The sequence below is a fragment of the Perna viridis genome, chromosome 10, assembly GCF_037379345.1.
Source record: "Perna viridis isolate PV_CMFRI_1.1 ecotype Kerala chromosome 10, ASM3737934v1, whole genome shotgun sequence".
NCBI classification, from domain to species: domain Eukaryota; kingdom Metazoa; phylum Mollusca; class Bivalvia; order Mytilida; family Mytilidae; genus Perna; species Perna viridis.
In genome coordinates this window covers 13,306,296-13,326,935 of record NC_142454.1, presented here as the reverse complement: position 1 = coordinate 13,326,935, position 20,640 = coordinate 13,306,296, and the positions used below count along the sequence as shown (strand labels likewise).

General features: G+C 34.8%; 1 protein-coding gene across 2 annotated transcripts; it reads right to left on the bottom strand.

Annotated features, from left to right (window-relative positions):
* Positions 1-1,001: 1,001 nt before the first annotated feature.
* LOC148604597 (uncharacterized) lies at positions 1,002-20,274 on the bottom strand. Of its 2 annotated transcripts, none has more exons than XM_088551214.1 (5): positions 14,283-20,274; positions 8,698-9,008; positions 8,164-8,226; positions 6,896-7,220; positions 1,002-1,697 (listed from the first exon to the last, which is right to left on the bottom strand). In XM_088551214.1, the coding sequence occupies exons 4-5, from the start codon at positions 7,213-7,215 to the stop codon at positions 1,613-1,615; spliced, it is 405 nt and encodes a 134-aa protein (XP_088407340.1). In that variant the 5' UTR covers positions 7,216-7,220; positions 8,164-8,226; positions 8,698-9,008; positions 14,283-20,274; the 3' UTR covers positions 1,002-1,612. The 2 variants fall into 2 exon arrangements, with proteins under 2 accessions (XP_088407340.1, XP_088407341.1); XM_088551215.1 differs by having other exon boundaries at positions 8,710-9,008.
* Between the last annotated feature and the right edge of the window lie 366 nt (positions 20,275-20,640).

Here is a 20,640-nt window from a genome sequence, read left to right as displayed (position 1 = left end):
ATCACATGCGTGACATACGGTCACAATCATGATTGCGATCAATGACGACACGGTACGTAGAGTGTTGATGGTAGATTTTTCATTTGCCTAAAAGGTGATAATAAAGTAAAGGTGTACAAATGAAATCAGAAAAGAGTCCGCTGCCTTGATTTACATGTGGAGCGTATACTTCGATTTTACTTAAATGTCATGTACTATGGAAAAATTGTTCGACATTAAACCTACACCAATGAGCATCTGCCATTGTTTACTTCATGTTTTTTTGAAACGGATATTGATTGAAAGTTATAGTTTCCTACGTGAAGGAAGATAAGAGCAATCACATAAATGATATTCCGATTGAAAATAATAAAGAAGTTGTTTTTCTTTTACTGACAAAGTCCGAAACTGCAAGAACAGAGAGAAAATGTCCAATAATAAACAATGCCTAGGACATGCAAAAGAGATCAGATGAATCTTGCTTTAATATACGTAAATGAAACATAATTCGAACGTTTTCATTCGGGGTGAGCAGATTAACCAAGACTAGTTTCTGTCACCCATCTTCTATAACTGTCGCGCCTTCAACAGCGGAATCTAGTCGGCCATCATACTGCTTGATTAGCCTAGTAGTATCATAATGATTTCATTCTGTAAAAGTCAGGCGCGTGAAAAAAAAAGTATACATCGAAAGAAATTTTAAGATCTCGAACAAACTAAAAATGTTCCTAATTTTAGGTGGCGTACATCCGGCACGTCTTTCATCGGGTTCACGTCTGTATGTTATTAATTTATATTCATATTGAATTGTGAAGTTTTTACTATGTAAGTTTTGTGTAACGTCTTGCATAGGCTTCAATTTATTCTAGTCATTCCATGGCCCTATGCAATCATGATACATTGGCGCGGTATCTATGCATGTTTAAGAATTATTCCTCTTATGTATTTAAAAGCTCTAGAATTAGTAGAGTTAATTAAACATTTTTTCTAAGTAAGGTTACTCGAATAGAAAACGAATTAAATATTTCAGAGTGCAGTGTTTAATCCTATAATAAAGACGTGTATGCCGAGGTGATCGATATGTGGGCAAGTTGGTACTAACTGTAAAAAAAAATTATCAAACATTTTAGGTCACTCAGTTGTGAACATAAAAGTTAGCTTTGTTCTATCTTAGATGCAGTAAATGTATGAAAACAAACAACGAGTTATCATAATAAGTGAGTTAGCAAAAACTCCGTCTCACCACAAGCATAAAATGTAATATTCTGAATACAAAAAAGCGTTGTAATGAGATAGTGAAAACGGGGTTACGCAGAGAATCTATATGGGTATCGGTACGTCAAAAACATGCATTAAAACTTCTATTAAATGTAAAAAAGACAAAATGTCAATTTCTAATTTCTGACAAATGGCGACTGAAAAATGACATGGTTATAATAACAACGACGTGATTTTCAAGAACATCTTGTCATTCGAGCTGCTTGTTGCTGTGTTTATCATGTGTCGTCTGCTGTACTCTATCCCCCATTGTTCGACACTTCTGTTTATCTAGATTATTCTTTACTTCCAAATGTTACTAACTAGATTTGATTCAGTACAATAGTTTACAATGATTTCATGTCCTTCTGCTTATTCACCAATATTCATCATCTCTGTCGTTATCACGATAGTGTTCATTATCGTCGTAACCATCGTAGAAATCTCTCCATTGAATGAAACTAAAAAAAGTAAATTTCGATGAATATCACGTTAGATTAGCCGAAAATCGAACAACATAATCTTAACGTCCTTAATGTGCTACTGTGTAGAGTTGACTCTGTGTAAAAATAGTCAAGTCAGACGAATACCTGATTTGCAAATTACTTGTTTCTTTATTACTTAACAGTTCTAGATTTCAGATTTTTTTAGAACAATATCCATTTTATAATTGGCCATTAGCGTTTAAAACAACAAGATAATTATTTTAAGCACACTAGTGAAGGGAAAACATATTTATCTATATGGCAAGCCAAAATGGACAAAAATGAGTATTTTCTAATATTAAAAACATGATTTTTTAATTCATTTCCTAATATTACAAATTAGATTTCTTATATCACAAAACACTTTTTTAATATTCAAAAATCATTTGTAATATTAAAAAATGTGACTGATTTTGCAATATTGCAAAGTGATTTTCTAATATTACAAATTAATTTTCTAATATTACAAATTCAATTTGTAATATTACAAAATGTGTGATGTTTTATTATATTAATACATCAGGAATTTGTAATATTAGAAAATGAATTTCTAATATTATAAAATCTTTTCTAATATTAAAAAAAATGATTTTGTAACATAAAAAATTCATTTTCTAATATTACAAAATATTGATTTTTGTCCACTTTGGCTTGCCATATATCTATAATATTTTACCTGAGCTATTTAAACCATTGAAAATGATACTTTTGTACTAAAATTTAGTTAAACCAAATTTGGACTGATAAAATCTACAAATGTATCTGTGGTCATATTTTAGTGAAAATCTCTTAACCCATGTTGGAGTTATTGCCCTTTTTGGAGATTTTTTTTTTGCTGGTCTTGATGTCGTTTGTCGTTATTTTTTAAAATCTTCTCCTCATAAACTACTGTAGAAAATTCAATTAAAGTTGGTATGCCAAGTGATTGCAATAGCTCAAATAGCTTACGGTCAGGTAGAACTACAATAGGGGGTAAGGAGGACCCCTTGTACCCTGGGGGGTATATGACCTGAGGTCCCTCAGTTGAGGGGGTCTATGACATGAGGTCCCTCAGATGAGGGGTCTATGACCTGAGGTCCCTCGTAATTAGAGGGGTGTCTATGACCTGAGGTCCCTCAGAGACTGAGGGGTCTATGACCTCACATAGGGGTCCATAAACATTAAAACCTGATGTAATATCTGACGTCACGAAGGGGTCCATAAAATAAACCTCTACACCAATTGTTATTATGAATGCATTTTATCTTCAAAACGACAGTAATGCTATGAAATATGGTAAGTGCAACGTTAAGGAGAAAGGAGAAATATCTAAAAGAGATATGGACAGACCCGAATCATCCAGCGGCATTTTCTGGTTCCGATAAGTTGTATGAAATAGTGAAGAAAGAGGGGAAGTTTAATATAAGTTATGGGTTTATAAAACTCAATTATGGGAGTCTATCCGAAATGAGGGATCAATAAATAGGAATTGTTGAGACACAAGGTGTAATAACAAGAATATAATGTTATAAGAGAGATAACTGCAAAAGTTTTAAAACATTAATCTTCTAAGCATACATACCTGTTCAAGGGCTGCACACACATCTTTTTGCTTTGAATGATGTTTAATAACAAAATCACATGAGATAATCTTATTGTCGGTTGTACAAATTGATCAACTCAGCAAAAAGATAACCCCTGTTTTTTTGTTTTTTTTTTCCTTTTTTTCTTGAATTCTTCTTTAATTTTACTTAAAATTACAAATCATAAACTAAAAGATAAAAAAAAACAAATTATGGCGCAGTCATCCCTTGAGTATTATCATTATAAAAAATATTAATTATGAAGAATTCTTTAACAATTTTAAGATGATGAAAATATAACATTTTTACAACCTATATACACAACTATAAATGTAAAGAATACATAACAGAGTATTGATAAGTATGAAATTTGCTATGAAATATGAAATATATGAAATAGAATAACAAGTATAAACAGTTTTAGAAAACCTGAATATATACTAGTAATTGGAAGACATTGGAATTTATATTACTTTATATATGGAATGTTTAAACTACAAATATATTTTTTTATAAAACTTTACATGTTTATAACAATTTGGAAAAATAACAAAATATCTTTAACGTAACATCGAAATTTATAAAAAGAAATAATAATACAGCATTGAGGTAATTTATTAGACTGGATATTGAAAGAAGTTAACCAAAAAGACATTTAAAGGAATGTAATCATAAAAAAAGTTTAAATGGATTTATTAATGCTTGCATTATAGGTGTCCTAAACCATATATTGTACATACACTAAAGTAAACAATATTGAACAAATATTGATAAAAATATCCAACTATGGTAAAAATACAAACAAACAAAAAAGGATAATCAACAAATGTTATTAAAACGTACAATACATATAACTAGATGGAGCAATCCAGGGATAGCATATGTCGCCTGCGCTTAAGTCATCGGTAAACGAAGTAGATGAGGTAGGAGCATAAAATCACTTTACACGATATAGTACTATGGTATGAAGATCTGTGTAATGTTTCAAGCCTCTGCGGTTTGTAGTTTTTGAGAAAAGGGTTACAAAAATTTTACCATTGACCCTATGGGAGAAAAAATGGCTAAGTCGCAAAACAGGAAGTAGATGTTCGATAAATCCGAAAACGGCTTACACGGTATGGGACAACTACTGGAGGCTGCAAAAAAAATTTCAGAAGCCTCGGATTCATGGTTTCTGAGAAAAGTGTTACGAAAATTTTACCATTGACCCTATGGGAGAAAAAATTACTAAGTCGTAAAACAGGAAGTAGACGTCCGACAAACCCGAAAACGGCTTACACGGTATGGGACAACTACTGGAGGCTGCATAAAAAATTTCAGAAGCTCAGGATTCATGGTTTCTGAGAAAAGTGTTACGAAAATTTTACCATTGACCCTATGGGAGAAAAAATGACTAAGTCGTAAAACAGGAAGTAGATGTCCGACAAACCCAAAAACGGCTTACACGGTATGGGACAACTACTGGAGGCTGCATACAAAATTTCAGAAGCCTAGGATTCATGGTTTCTGAGAAAAGTGTTACGAAAATTTTACCATTGACCCTATGGGAGAAAAAATGACTAAGTCGTAAAACAGGAAGTAGACGTCCGACAAACCCGAAAACGGCTTACACGGTATGGGACAACTACTGGAGGCTGCATAAAAAATTTCAGAAGCTCAGGATTCATGGTTTCTGAGAAAAGTGTTACGAAAATTTTACCATTGACCCTATGGGAGAAAAAATGACTAAGTCGTAAAACAGGAAGTAGATGTCCGACAAACCCAAAAACGGCTTACACGGTATGGGACAACTACTGGAGGCTGCATACAAAATTTCAGAAGCCTAGGATTCATGGTTTCTGAGAAAAGTGTTACGAAAATTTTACCATTGACCCTATGGGAGAAAAAAATGACTAAGTCGTAAAACAGGAAGTAGACGTCCGACAAACCCGAAAACGGCTTACACGGTATGGGACAACTACTGGAGGCTGCATACAAAATTTCAGAAGCCTAGGATTCATGGTTTCTGAGAAAAGTGTTACGAAAATTTTACGATTGACCCTATGGGAGAAAAAATGACTAAGTCATAAAACAGGAAATAGATGACGTAGCAGCATAAAATCGGTATACATGGTGTAGTACTATGGTATGAAGACTTGTGTAAAGTTTCAAGCCTCTGCGATTTATACTTCTTGAGAAAACTTTGATTGTTTGCTGTGACGCAGGACGTAGGACGCAAGACGACGGATGGTCCCAAAGCGATCCCTATATGTCGCTCCAGCAACACGTTGCAGGCGACATAAAAATTAAGTACATGGTTGTTTACCCTTGACGACTCAAATATAAATAAAAAAAAGTTTAAATGGATTTATTAATGCTTGCATTATAGGTGTCCTAAACCATATATTGTACATAAACTAAAGTAAACAATATTGAACAAATATTGATAAAAATATCCGACTATGGTAAAAATACAAACAAAAAAAACGATAATCAACAAATGTTATTAAAACATACAATACATATAAAAAGTAAGTACATGGTTGTTTACCCTTGACAACTCAAATCTTAACAGAATATAATTATTAACTTGAAAAAAACCCCAAAATATTCTTTAAAGATCAATGAAACAATAACAATCAAGAAAGACATGACTAAGTAAAAATATTGACAAAATAACATGTAGTAACCATGTATAAATGTAATTTTATACCGATTAAAGCTTTTACCAAAGATCTATGGGTTTAAAAGCAAACAATATTAACAAAATAACATACATTTATCAACCAAGTACATGTATACATGTAATTTATACTGATTAAAGATTTTTACCAAAGAACTATGAGTTTAAAAGCAAACAAATATTGACAAAATTATGACAAAATACCAAAGAACTACCATGTAGAGAAAATAGAAATACATGTAATTAAATTCTATACTGATAAGGTTTTTTTTACCAAAGAACTAAGAACCCCCCAAAAAAATGTATACTGAAGGAAACTACTAATACTGATGTACATTTTAATATTAAAATACACACATGTAAATACAAAAATATTGACAATATAACATGTATCAACCATGTAATAAAATAGAAACACCCGTAATTTTCTACTGATTAAAGTTTATACCAAAGAACTAAGAACAAAAAAAAATGTATAATGAAGGAAACTTCTAATACTGATGTACATTTTAAGTATAAAATACACATGTAAATACAAAAATATTGACGATATAACATGTATTAACCATGTAATAAAATAGAAACACCCGTAATTTTTACTGATTTAAAGTTTTAACAAAGAACTAAGAACAAAAAAAAATGTATAGTGAAGGAAACTACTTAATACCGATGTACATCTTAATATTAAAATACATACATGTAAATACAAAAAAAAAAAAGATATTGTCTAGTTTTTGTGAAACAGTTAAATAACATTGAACAGAATTAAAAATAAATTGTAAAACATAATATGCAAATTTATCAACTGAATGTAAACCAATATAATGTAAAGTTTATATTAACTGAATGTAAAACAATATCTGTAAGATAAAAATGAAACATACATTTGAATCAACAATTATTGATCATGTATCAAAACCTAGACAATTGTTTTTTTTGTATTTACTTACAGTGATGTTTCTTCTTCTTTAAACTGTAGTTTAGTTTTAGTTTTACTGCGGGTTCGGCTGGAAACCGGTTGTTCTGGTGTTTCATGCTGCTCTGGTGAAGGAATAGGGGTTGAAGGTGAAACAAAGTGAGGTAGACGTGGCGGTGAAGGAGATGGTGTCATGAATGGTAATTCTTCATGTTGAGGTGATGGTGACGACTGATGTGGTAGTGAAACTGGAATTCGGGTGTAAATAGTTCTTCTAGTTCTTTTACAACTGATCCAAATATAAACAGGAATACCGAACAAAAGTATAATTGTCGAGATAACTGCCCATATCATGTAAGCTGTAAAATATTTGTGATAAAATATTATTGTTATCTATAATGTATATCATTATAAATTGTTTTCATCATCATTGTTGTTATCAGAATCACTATATATAATTAATAACTATGGCAAGTTACAGTGTATTTATAATAACTTTTTATAGTTTTTCTTTATGAAACATCCGACACCAAAGGGTGAGGTATGGAGTTTTAAGAAAAGATCCCTTTAATTTTTTCAGGGGTTAAAAAAAGAGGGAAATGGTCCCTTGGTAAATATTTTTTCCAATTCCTGCATATTCTAAATCTAACTTATGATATCAAAATTTTGAATTTCTATAATTTTAAATTCAAAATGGCCACCAAATCGAACAAAATTAAATGATGTCTGATTTTAACAAAAAATAATATCTAGGGTATTCTGGGGATGGCAAACAAGATGCAACCATCAAGACTATCTTCTGCCATAAAAATTAAACAGGTGGGTAAGAGGAGGTTTATATGACTTGCATACAATCACAATCTTTACTTGTTTTTTTTTTTTTTTTAATAATTTTTAATCTTTTTAAAATAATATACAACAAAATAATGAACATAACAATCATGAAAACCGGTATTAACATTCTATATCTCATCATCATCATCACTGCCATTCTTATCAGAATCACTGTGCGTAACTAAGTTATTCATGGATAAACTTCCCTCATAATTTTTTTTCTAGTATTTGGTAAGAGTTTAAGAAAAATCACTGACAACAAAATAATAACCAAAACAACGCTGAAAACAGGTATTAAAATGTTAATCAATTTAATATGACTAGTATTCAGTTCATCAAATGGTGCACTTTCATTCACTTTAGCAGTGGTCATAGTAGTGATTGGTGATGAAAATGTATGGGTCAAATTTTGAAAACCAGAATCAGTTGATAACACATTATAACTATATGTTGTTAATGATTTAGTACCTAGATCATCAACTGTAGACACTGTAGTACTGGTATCAGTAGTTCTTGGTGGTGTTGTTGTTTCTGAAATTAGTTACATGTATAATAAAAAATTAGAGATACATTTAACCATTGTCATATACATGAGATAAAAATGCAAGACCTGTAAATCTCTGACAACTGAAGGCAAGATTTTAAAATGACTTTGATGATGTGTGTGTACAGGATAGAAATGGTATTGTGACAGTCTGTGTTTTATTTCAAGATTTATTGTTAGCATGACACATGTAACAACTATCCGTTTTATATCGACTTGTGTTATACATTAAATTTTAATTGTAACTTTCACCAAAACTGATAACATTTTAAACAATAATAAGTACTTAAAAAAATTTAATTTTTTTTTTTATTTTATCAACTGATTCGTGTCATCACAGTAGATAACAATAACATACGACAGCATATTTTTAAAACTTTTTGACAGTATGAGTCAAATTTTGAAACCAAAATCAGTTGATAACAAATTAAAAATTTTTGATGTTAATGTTTTATCACCTAGAAAATCACCCGTCCCTGACACTGTAGTAGTGGTATCAGTTGTTCTGGGTGGTGTTGTTGGAACATCTGTGACTGACAATGTAGAACTGGTATCAGTTGTTCTGGGTAGTGTTGTTGGAACATCTGTGGCTGACAATGTAGAACTGGTATCAGTTGTTCTGGGCAGTGTTGTTGGAACATCTGTGACTGACAATGTAGAACCAGTATCAGTTGTTCTGGGTGGTGATGTTGGAACATCTGTGACTGACAATGTAGAACTGGTATCAGTTGTTCTGGGTGGTGTCGTCGTTGTTTTTTTAAATCTGAAACTAGTTATAACAACAAAAAAATAGGAAATTTTAGAGACAACTATATACACGAAATAAAAGGGCAACAGCAGTCTTCGAAATTGGCCACCAGCCCGACGCCCCTGGCTAGTGAAAATCCTTGGGGCCTGTAGAAATTGCTACAACAAGCCAATGTTGTCGATACAAAATCTTATGAAAATGACCGATCGGGCTTGTAGACCAAAATTTATAACGCGAAGACTGCAACAGAAATGATATATTACAGTTTTTGTTTTATTTTTTTGTCATTGGTTTGCAGGGCACATGTCATGTATCAGAGTTATTGGACTTTGCATTACCAAAACTTTTTTTTATAGTTAAAAATAGTCACAATTTTTAAATTGTATTTTTCAACAGCTAAAAAGTTAAATAATGTTTAAAAGTAATTTTTTCTCATCGCTCAAGGACTCGTTAAAATGTTTTCAACAAACAATCAACACAAGATCGATGTCCTATCGTTAACTTTATGGGCAATAGAAAACGATGTTTTATGCCACGAAGCCGTTGTTGACAGGATAAACAAACTTCTGACTTGTAAATGGTGTAATGTCAGATTTGACCTACAGGACGAATTACACCAACACCAACAAATGCATACTTGGCTAGATGAACTCATCGACGCTGACAGTAACTCACACCAAATAAATTGTGATTTTTGGTCCGAAAACATGCAAAAATGACCCCTTACTGTCTCAGATAAATTTTGATTATTCTAATCCAACGTCAGAAAATATGGACGACATTTATTCAATGCCCCATATGGTGGAAGATCGGCTCTATACGAATGGATCAGACAATGTGGAAAAATTACTTCCCACAACGAGCGAGTCAGCAGAAATAAGCGATGTAGAACAATTGAACACGCATGTTCAGACGCCGCCGATTCCTCTAGATTTTCCCTCTCAATATGGGAGGGGGAAGCGGCGACCGAGAAAGAGACGCCCTTTATCTTTAGAAAAGCCGGAGAAAAGACCTTTGCGAAAAATTTAGCGGTCGAAAGTACGTACAAAGTAAAATTCACAAACGTATGGCAAGGACGAAAAATGCGAACACTCATATCACAGCTACACGACATGTTTGACACCGTATTGGCAAAGGCAAGAGGAAAAGACACCGATTTAGGTCGGGTCATTATATCCCATCCAGAATTAAATAATGCCATCGTCGTACCGTTACAAAAATGGTCAAACTTAGACTCGAAGACAGTCATGGAAAACATAGAATGGGTATTGAATAGCGAAGAAAATCTTCCACTAAACGACCAAATGCAAGTCACCATAGGGAATATATCAGTACCCACTGGATCAGGTAGACATCACATTACAAGACTGTCTGGACCACAGAATTCGATTGCCCTCAAGCGATCAATATTACAAGTGTCAAACGACGATCACCTTTGCATGGCGACGGCCATCGGCAGATGTTTTTTGAAACTTTGCAGAAAAGTGCCGTTAGACGAATGGAAAAAGATAACACAAAACGACGGACCTTCGATGAATTCCACGATGAAAGCGATCAAACACCGAGCGACGACGAAAAGTTTTTACAAGCATGTGGGTGATAGGTCCGCGAAACGCTATAGCAAAAACATGGCCATCACTCTATGCCGAGAAGCCTCGCTTCCGATTGACAGGGCCCTCGGTTTAACGGATATAACTGCTTTTGAAAATTTATTAAACATCAACATCCTCGTCTTGTCTGCCAAAATGGGGAATAAGTTTTGCCGCGTAGCTAACAATGTCACACGCCAGAACATTTATCTGTATATGACCGAAGGAGAATCGGGTGGACATTTCGACCGCATCGGAAGCATCAATGGGTTTTTCGCATACGGATACTTTTGCGAAACCTGTCTTAAACCTTACAAGAATAAAGGACGCCATTCTTGCGAAACGACCTGTAACGTTTGTTGTCGAAATCCTTGCCTGAAAGACATCAAAAGGAGTTGTAAATTTTGTAATCGAACTTGTCGTTCACTCGACTGTTATGAGAAACACATGGAGAGACAAAACAAGAAGGGACAAGAAGTCGAAAAGTCACTGTGCGAAAAAGTATACCAATGCAAACGATGTAGAAAGGTGCTGGAAAGAGAAAAAAGAAAGCCCGAGGATCACGTGTGCGGCGAATGGAAATGTAAAAGCTGCTTCGAATAGTACACGGATCAACATCTGTGCTATCAACGTAGACGCTTCACGGCCGAAAACGTTAAAAAGGCACCGAGAAAGTTCTTTTTCTACGATTTCGAGACGACACAAAACGAATTAATGTCTTGTGAGGAAAGTTACATACCCGATGTCCCTTGTAAAGGCTGTACGTCAGAGTCTAGATGTACAAACTGTAATGAATCCCATTGTAGTCTGAAAGAACATTGTACGGAAGTTTATGCACCCGATGTGCCTTGTAAAGGCTGTACGTCAGAAAATAGATGTAACAAATGTAGACTTTGTACGAACAGTAACGAACCCCACTGTGGTCTGGAAGAACACAAGGTCAATTTTGCGGTGCTCCAGTCCACGTGTGACAATTGTTTGAACGACGAATTAAACATGAATTCGCATTGTGATACATGTGGAAGTCGATGCAGTGTCTGTCGAACGTTACGAAAAGACTCGTTCCTTCCTCCTTGTACAGATCGTTGCGGGTACAGACAGAGAGTATTCAAAGGTGACAGGGCCATCATAGATTTCTGCGATCACATATTGACTCCTTATTATAGAAATACCGTTCTAATCGCACACAACGCCAAGGCATTCGACAATTACCCTATCCTGAATACGATGATCGACCACCACTCCATCAAACCTCACAAAATTCTCTACGACGGCTCGAAAATCATGTACATGAAAATTGAAAAGGGTATCGGTCTCACATTTTTGGATTCCATCAATTTTATAGGTATGCCACTGTCGAAAATACCAAAATGTTTCGAGTTGAAGGAACTTTGCAAGGGATATTTTCCCCATCTGTTCAATAGGAAGGAAAACCAGACGTACGTCGGTCAATACCCCGATGTGACGTTTTACGGGTGCGATTACATGTCATCGGAAGACAGAGACATTTTTTTAACATGGCACGACACCAAACGAGACGAGATTTTCGATTTCCAAAGGGAAATATATGCATACTGTGTTTCCGACGTAGACATCCTGCGCCGAGGATGCATGAAATTTCGACGGCTCATGATGGAAGTCACTGCTAAAGACGGATCACCGGGAGTAGACCCTTTCGATTACGTGACCATTGCCTCAGTGTGTCAGGGAATCTACCGCCATGTGTTTCTCGACGAAACCTACGAAACTAAAGTTCTCGATCTGGACACGAAAGAGTGGACCAGTCGTCCAACCAGATTCGTCGAAGACAAATGGGGAGTTTTGTTGTCCAACGGCGAATGGATTCAATCGTCATCTCCGGATACCGAAAAGTACAAGATAGGAAAACGCATCTTCGTCAAGAGCCCCATAGGCATCGTTCCGTCCGAAGGGTACACCGCCAGGGATAACTTCAGCAAAGCGTCCATCCAGTGGCTGGAGTGGATCATGTGGTCTTCGACCGATCAGTCCCTACGAATACGCCACGCCCTGAACGGCAGATAGTACCGGGTCCCCGGATCGAGGTACAGGCTGGACGGGTACGACGAGGCCACAAAGACCGCCTACGAGTTCCTGGGTGAGTTTTTTTTTTAATTTTTTTATAATATTATATATATATATATATATATATATATATATATATATATATAAATTAATAATATATAATACATATTTATAAGTTTATAAAATATATATAATATTATTTATTTTAAAAGGATGTGTCTTTCATGGATGTCTGACGTGTTTCCCGCAAGATCGCAGGACAACGACCCACCCCGTTACAAAACATTCGATGAACGAACTCTACTACATGACCAAGAAAAAGGAAGCCGACTTGTTGGCCCTAGGTTTCCACTACAAGAATATCTGGGAGCACGAGTTCTACCATCAGCTGAAAGTCGACACATCCATGAGAGATTACGTGTCTTCTCTCGATATTGTTGATAGATTAGACCCCAGAGATAGTTTCTTTGGTGGACGCACCAACGCCATCAAATTGTTTCACGAAACCACGGAACCAGGAGAAACCATCGAATATTACGACTTCACTAGGTAATATATAAAAAAATATATAACATGAAATTTTGTCTCATGGGTGTAGATAAATTAAAAAAAAGTTTAATAACAATAAAAAGAGCTTTGCAGGAGGAAATTTCAATTCAACATTGTAAGATTAAAAGTATAGGTTAACGAGTAATATCTCTTTTTTCCCCCAAAAGACTTAGTCTTTTGATTTTTTTTTTGCAGTTTGTATCCTAGCGTGAACAAGTATTCCAAGTATCCGATAGGACATCCAACCATCATCATGTCTGATTTCAAGACTATTTTTAATTATATGGGTATAGCAAAAGTGAGCATTCTAGCACCTCGTCAACTATATCACCCCGTTCTTCCGTATTTATCGAACGGAAAATTAAAATTTCCGCTGTGTCGAACGTGTGCAGACACCGAAAACGAAAAAGACTGTACTTGTAATGATACGGAAAGAATACTAAAGGGAACCTGGTGTACTCCAGAAATTCAGTTAGCCCGTTGAAAAGGTTACAGACTCGTTAAAATTTACGAAGTTTACCATTTTGATGAAACGAGTCACTATGACAGATCTACGGGAAAAGGAGGACTTTTTACGGAATTCGTTAATGTGTTCTTGAAAATAAAACAAGAGGCTTCAGGTTTTCCTTTTAATTGTAACACCGATAGTGAAAAACAAAATGACATCATTAATTATGCACAAAATGAAGAAATAAAACTCGATTTCACTTCCATTAGAGAAAATCCAGGACTTCGCAGTCTGGCGAAAATATGCTTAAACTGTTTTTGGGGAAAATTCGGACAGCGTTTGAATATGAAACAGACATCGTTACTATATGAAAATGAGGTCGACAAATTTTTCCAGTTACTTTCAGACACTAGAAAGGACATTCAAGATTTCCATATCGTTAGTAAAGATATCATACAGCTGGAATATTTCGACGATCCAGTCTTCTTACCTTTTGACTACAAAACCAACATTTTTATTGCCAGTTTTACCACGGCTTACGCCAGAATGAAATTGTACGAGTTGCTCGATGTCACACAGAAAAATGCACTTTATGTGGATACGGATTCCATCATATTTCACGATGTTAACAATAAACTAGTACAACGTCTTCCTGTAGGTAATTACCTTGGTGAACTCACTAGTGAAATTTCTCCCCAAGATGGACATATTAAAACGTTCGTCTCCTCTGGTCCTAAATCTTATGCATATAGAACGGCTGCCGGCAAAGAGGTATGCAAGGTCCGAGGCTTCACTTTGAATTGGACCAACGTACAATTGATCAATCTATCGAGTATCAAAGAAATCATCTTAAACAAAGATAACATTGAGACGATAAAGACAACTAATCCTCGAAAAATATCGCGGATCGCTACAAAGAGAAAACTCTATAACAGGATCATAGACAAAGAATTTAAAATGGTGTACACAAAGAGACGTTTATTAAACGATTTTCCTACTGTACCTTACCGATATTAAAATAATTTAATAAGAAATGTCTTATTTTTGTCAGATCAAAGATAGATAACTATAAATACTTATTTTTTTTTCTGTTCAACCTGATGTATTATTAACAAAATCACACGGGATAATCTCATTGTCAAATGTGTTAAATAAAAACATTATCCAACGAATACTGTTCCTATTTTTTCTCTTCTTGACTGGAGGTTTGTCGAGTATACCAGGTATTTCTCCCTCATGTTCTGCCTGAACAACAAGACCTTTTCCTTCTTGACAAAAAACGTTCAAATTTTCTGTTTGTATTCCCTTGTCCTCTGTCTCAACGGACTCCGCGGATGTAGTGGACACCATATCTTTGTACTGTTGTTTAGGTAGTAATACAAATTCTTTAGACATGGTTCATTTCAGTATTTCTATAACGGGTTTCAATAACTTGGGTAAAAAATGCCTTCTTTTCAGCAATAGTCTTTTTTTCTCCGAATTGTTTATGGTTTTGTCTCCTAGTCGAAGCACACTTCTCTTAAAGGGTTTCAAAGCTTTTATGTACGATTGCTTATTCGGAAATACACCTTTATATATGTTTAAAGCTATTTCTGAAAGTACTTCCAACTGTTCTGTCGACAGAGTCGCTATAATTGCCTTCCGTTGGTTTTCGGTCGTTTGATACAACAGTTTTAAGAATGAGGAATGTGACCTCATCCGTCTACTCATCCCACAGCAAATGATTTATTTTCTCGTTGACCTCTTCTTTTATAATGGTTTATATACTGTACAGGTATCGCCAGGAAATATTCCAGTTCTTAACATAAACTGTCGTTCTTCTTGCCCTCTGTGTGGAGATATGTCTACTAGTATATATCCGTATTTATCTCGTGTAGCTTTATTGTAGCTATCTGTAAAGTATCTACTTTGTCCCGGAAGGATTTGAGACGCAAACGTTACTATTTGTCTAGCATCTCTAGGGTTACGAAACAAAACAAAATTACTTTTAACGTATCTCCCTGGTGGATACAATGACTGTGAAATTAGTACCACAGAAGCCCTTCTATGATGACTTGTGACTGTGACTGTACTATTTCAGATATCAAATCGTCCAATATTATCAATGTATGTTTATCATTAGATGTAAAGTCTTCAATTTTCTGCTTATCGGGAAGACCTTCGTGAAATGTTAGATTGTGAATATGTTTCATGTCGTCAAATAGTGGTTGATATTCAGAATATGCATACAAAATATTTTCCAGTGTTTCTGTGAACATTTTGGATGCATTTTCTACGAGTCTCTTTGTCAACCTCGATTTGCCCGATTGTGTTGGACCAATAACTGCAATGGTCGTCGGAGAGTTAAATGGCAGCAGAATTTTGTCAGTGGTGTCTTCCATTCTCATATGCGTCCTTAGAATCAAAAGTTTTTTTTCACTAGTTACTTTCCCTTTTTTATGCCTTCAACAGATCACTTAAATATGACGTCATAAAATAGTCGTTGTCTTTGAGATTATCTCCAAACATTTCATACATTTTCTTCATAGAAACTGAAAGGCACACCCTCATCAAAATGAAAAATAGCACATACTGGCCACACACATCTGAGTTTGGATCCTGTAACGACTGTAAAATGTAAAAGCATCTTTTACTATTTTCTGAAATAAAGTTTTGAATACTATCACCGTAGAATTCCGCTGGTTTACCGAGACTGTCGAAATATTCTGATGACATTGTATCTAACATTAGAACGCAAATCCAATGTTCTCCAGGTAAAGGTATGGGATCTGTGTTGATAATATAAACCTGCGGATACCGATTCGTGGTGGTCTTGGGTAATGTATTTAATGCGCATATTTCCACGTGACATTTATTTAGACAATGGAGTGATGAAATGACCCTTCTCAATTCATCTGTATTCATGGCTCTATTAATTTGATGTCTCTTGCTTCGTTACACGTCAAAATGGCTTGTGACTGATAAAAACACAGACAATTTATTACGTCTGTTGTCGCTTGACTGAATGTCATTTCCAATCTGGCATACCCGTTTCTGACTAGGTCTAAAAATTCCTCTCCAAAATCGGAAGGATTTAACGAAAATGCCAATAAAGTAAACCCTTTTCTAAAGTCATTCCTGACAGCAAATTTCAAATAGTCTAACATATGCTTCCGCGTAATTTCTGTTGTTTCCAAAATCTAATTTTAAAGGGGATCCATATATGTCAACTCCGTTCACTTTCAAACTCACTTCGGATAAATTGAAGTGTTGAAAATTAAAGGGATTGGCAGTGTAATCTCCGTTTGCTGCTTTCTGTGAAATTAGTCCAAACACTACTTTCGAAGGTAAAGCCTTTGGAAACATGGAGTCCCAATAAAAGTCACTTGCACCATTTGGTATAATGTTCTGTGAAACATTACTTCTATTTATCACGTATGTGGCAGGTGTTTCTTTGATCTGTTGACTATGGTTTAAAATAACTCCTGGATCGAGTTTAACTCTTGCTGTCTTAAAGGCCACATCTAATAACTTCACTTTATAATTGGGAGTGCTTTCTCCAGACATCAACAGAAAAGGAATACTAGATCTAAATAACTTCATGTAGATATCTACTGCATTGATTAAATATTTGTCCAGATTTAAAACGTCTTCCATCAGACTCCCTTCTAATTCAAATGTTCTAGATAGTTTCGTATATTCATATCTGTTGACAAATCCTGAATTTAAAGATAGAGAATCCATCGGTTCATCATCTTTTATGAACAAGTGACTTTGCAATTGAGAGTTTTGTTCGTCTGATCCTGAACACAATATTACTTTCAGATATGCCTTCCAAGGAAAATTGTTTGCATTTAACGATACCAGTTTGTTGTTCATATATATACGTCGACCTGAGAAAACATGGCTTGCAAAGGTAAATTAATGACTCCCACTTTCTCCGCCGCTCCCAAATTAGATACATCACCTTTTAAAATTTGTAGTTTTACATATAATCGACTTCTCCTTAAATCGATGTAATCATTCCCCGCACCTGATACTATTATTTCAATCGGTGTCGATTCGTTTAAAATAGACGAAATTGGTCTTTCTTCTGTATATATAACTTTATTAACCGCAACCTGATTTTGGGGAGATGCAAAAATTGACAGTTCCATCGGTTGTCCAATTTCTTTATTGTCTTCACTTAAAAATGCCATCACTGGTTCCTTTTTTTCTTCCTGCTTTGCTGATTCCAGACGTTATCGTAATAATCTGAATTTAATGATCTCTTCTTTGATCCGCTTTTTTTCTTTTTATTGCTTTTCTTCTTCGAGCTTTTCTTCTTCGATGTTGACCGTTTGCCTACCTTCTTTTTAATGACATTTTTTGTCTTTTTTGTCTTTTTTATACGTTTATTCAACTTTACTCTAGGCTCGTTGTGTTCTTTCTCTTCCTTATATTCTGACAGAGCCCTTTCTTCTGCAGCTGCCACGGGTGTCACTAAATCCGTATGAACTTTGTCATCCTCTTTCACTGCATGTCGATTAACGGGTATGAGATAAGATCCTCTATATCGTCCGTGTAGTCGCCCAAGTCCAATCTGCTTTCTATTATTTTTTTGTTTTCTTGTATTTGTAAGGACTAAATTTTCTATCGGCCATATTCTTGTAAAATGTCTCCCATAAACTAGGGTCACTCACATATGTCCTACTATTCATTATAAAACAAAAGGAATTGTTTTTAAATGAAGTCCTACTGTCACACGATTTTTTAAAAATGTAGCTGGAAGTCCACGTCTATCCTTTATATATACGTGTATTTGCTGCAGGTTTCCAATTTTGATTGGTATATAATACGGATAGTCATATACGATATTACCTTGTTTCCTATCACTAGTATACACTCTCCTTAATAACGGCACTTCAGAAAATCCTACAAAAGTATCCTGACATATGTCCGAGCATAAAAATAGTTCATTTTGATTGGTTTTATCATCCCAATCTGTCGTAGTAAATTCCGTCAGGGCCACAACCCAATAGCCATCTAATTGTATTTGTTTATTAAATTTAATCCTAAAATCATAGGGCATATTACTTGGCTACAAACTGCTTTCATCGTTCGAAGATAGTATCATCCGCATACTCATGTTGAATTAAAAATGACTAAATAAGTAGACGTTCTTATATCTTTTTAACAGAACCCTTGGGTACCCAAGATGAAAATTTATCCGGCCATCCAACCCATTTAACTAGCACTTCCAGTTGTTTTCCTTTCAAGTGTCTTCTTCTAATCACCTTTTCTACTTTATATACATCGTCTTTCGATGTCAATATCTTTTGTAATTCGTATCTGTAAAATGTTCCTTTCACGGGTTCGTCCATAATATCTTCCAATTTATATATGTCTTGATTGCCTCTTTTAAATCTTTTTGATACTTTAAAATACTCCATAGTCCATTTCTCTTGATAGCCCTTTTCGAAGGATTTCTTCAAATGTGAAATTCTCACAAAGTCTCCAATCTTTAATTTGAAAATATTTTTTCTCTTCTTTTTTTTCTTATTTTTCGCTATCTCCTTTTTTACGGTCTGGTTGTAGACCTTTTTTCTCTTAATAGATATTGCTTGTAACGTACTTCGTCTTCATTCTGTTTTGTGACGAAAGCTGGTTCAACGTTACCTAAGGATTGGTGTGGCGTGTGATTATAACTATATACAAAATCTTGCAACACATCAATGTACCTGTATGTTTCCTTTTCTGTAAAATAGGAGTAAATCTTTTGTTTCAAGTTTTTGATGGAAGCTTCGGCATAGTTACTTTTAGTATCGTTATTTGTATAAAATACGTGTATATCCAATTCGTTGAGATATTTTTTGTGACCGATTTAAATTCTCCTCCGTTGTCAAGTCTAATGGTTTTTGGTTTCCTCTCATCGTCATCAAAGATATCCTTAAAAGCTTTCGCTACGCTTTCACTTTTTTATTTTTTAAAGGTTTCACTATTAGATACTTGGAAAATATATCTATTACTACTAATAAAAATTTCACACCATCATTGTATTGTGCTACGTTCTCCATTGATGCCAGATCTCCATCCCACATTGAATCAATGCCTTCTACAATGACTCTATTCCTTTTAAATTTTTTTCTTCTTGATCTATGTAAACTATACGATTCCTTCTTTGACAAAAAACGTTTTATAAATCCATAACTTACATTAAACTTCCCCTCTTTCTTCACTATTTCATACAACTTATCAGGACCAGAAAATGCCGCTGGATGATTTGGGTCTGTCCATATCTCATTTAGATATTTCTCCTTTCTCCTTAACGTTGCACCTACCATATTTCATAGCATACTGTCGTTTTCAACTATTGATTGGTATTTATTGAGACATTATCATATCTTCATACACCCTTCAGTCTCTGATGGACCTCAGGTCATAGACCCCTCATCTGAGGAACCTCAGGTCATAGACCCCTCAACTGAGGGACCTCAGGTCATAGACCCCCCCATGGTACAAGGGGTCCTCCTTACCCCCTATTGTAGTGGTAGACTAAAATAAAATCATTCTTTTAACTGGAAGATGTAAATACAAAATACCAATAATATATATTGTAAAAAAAACAACGTTTATCTAAGACGCTAAGGCATATGATATTTTTGGCCAGAAAGAGTCGTATCATAATTATGTGTCGTGGATTTCATCTGGAGTAAGTTACCTATCTGTTAACGGTGGTCTTCTGAAATAACCTCATGTGATACCCATTTTACGTCGTCTAATCCTACAAAAGCCTGCAATGCGGTAAGTAGCTGCAGTCTTTCTATTAACGGACGGATGGATTGACCTCCCGAGGCAATAATCATTTGCTTTCGGATCATACTTCTAGAACTGATCTTAAAGGAGATGAGTTCGACGTTACCCTTTTCAATATTTGCTTAAACTTCTCAACTGATTCTTCGTGGAAAAAGACGTTTGTATCGGTAGAGGAAGAAAAATCTGTTCCAAGTAGTTGAATGAGATCGTCATAAAAATGTATTAACCATCCACTGTGTATAATATTTTC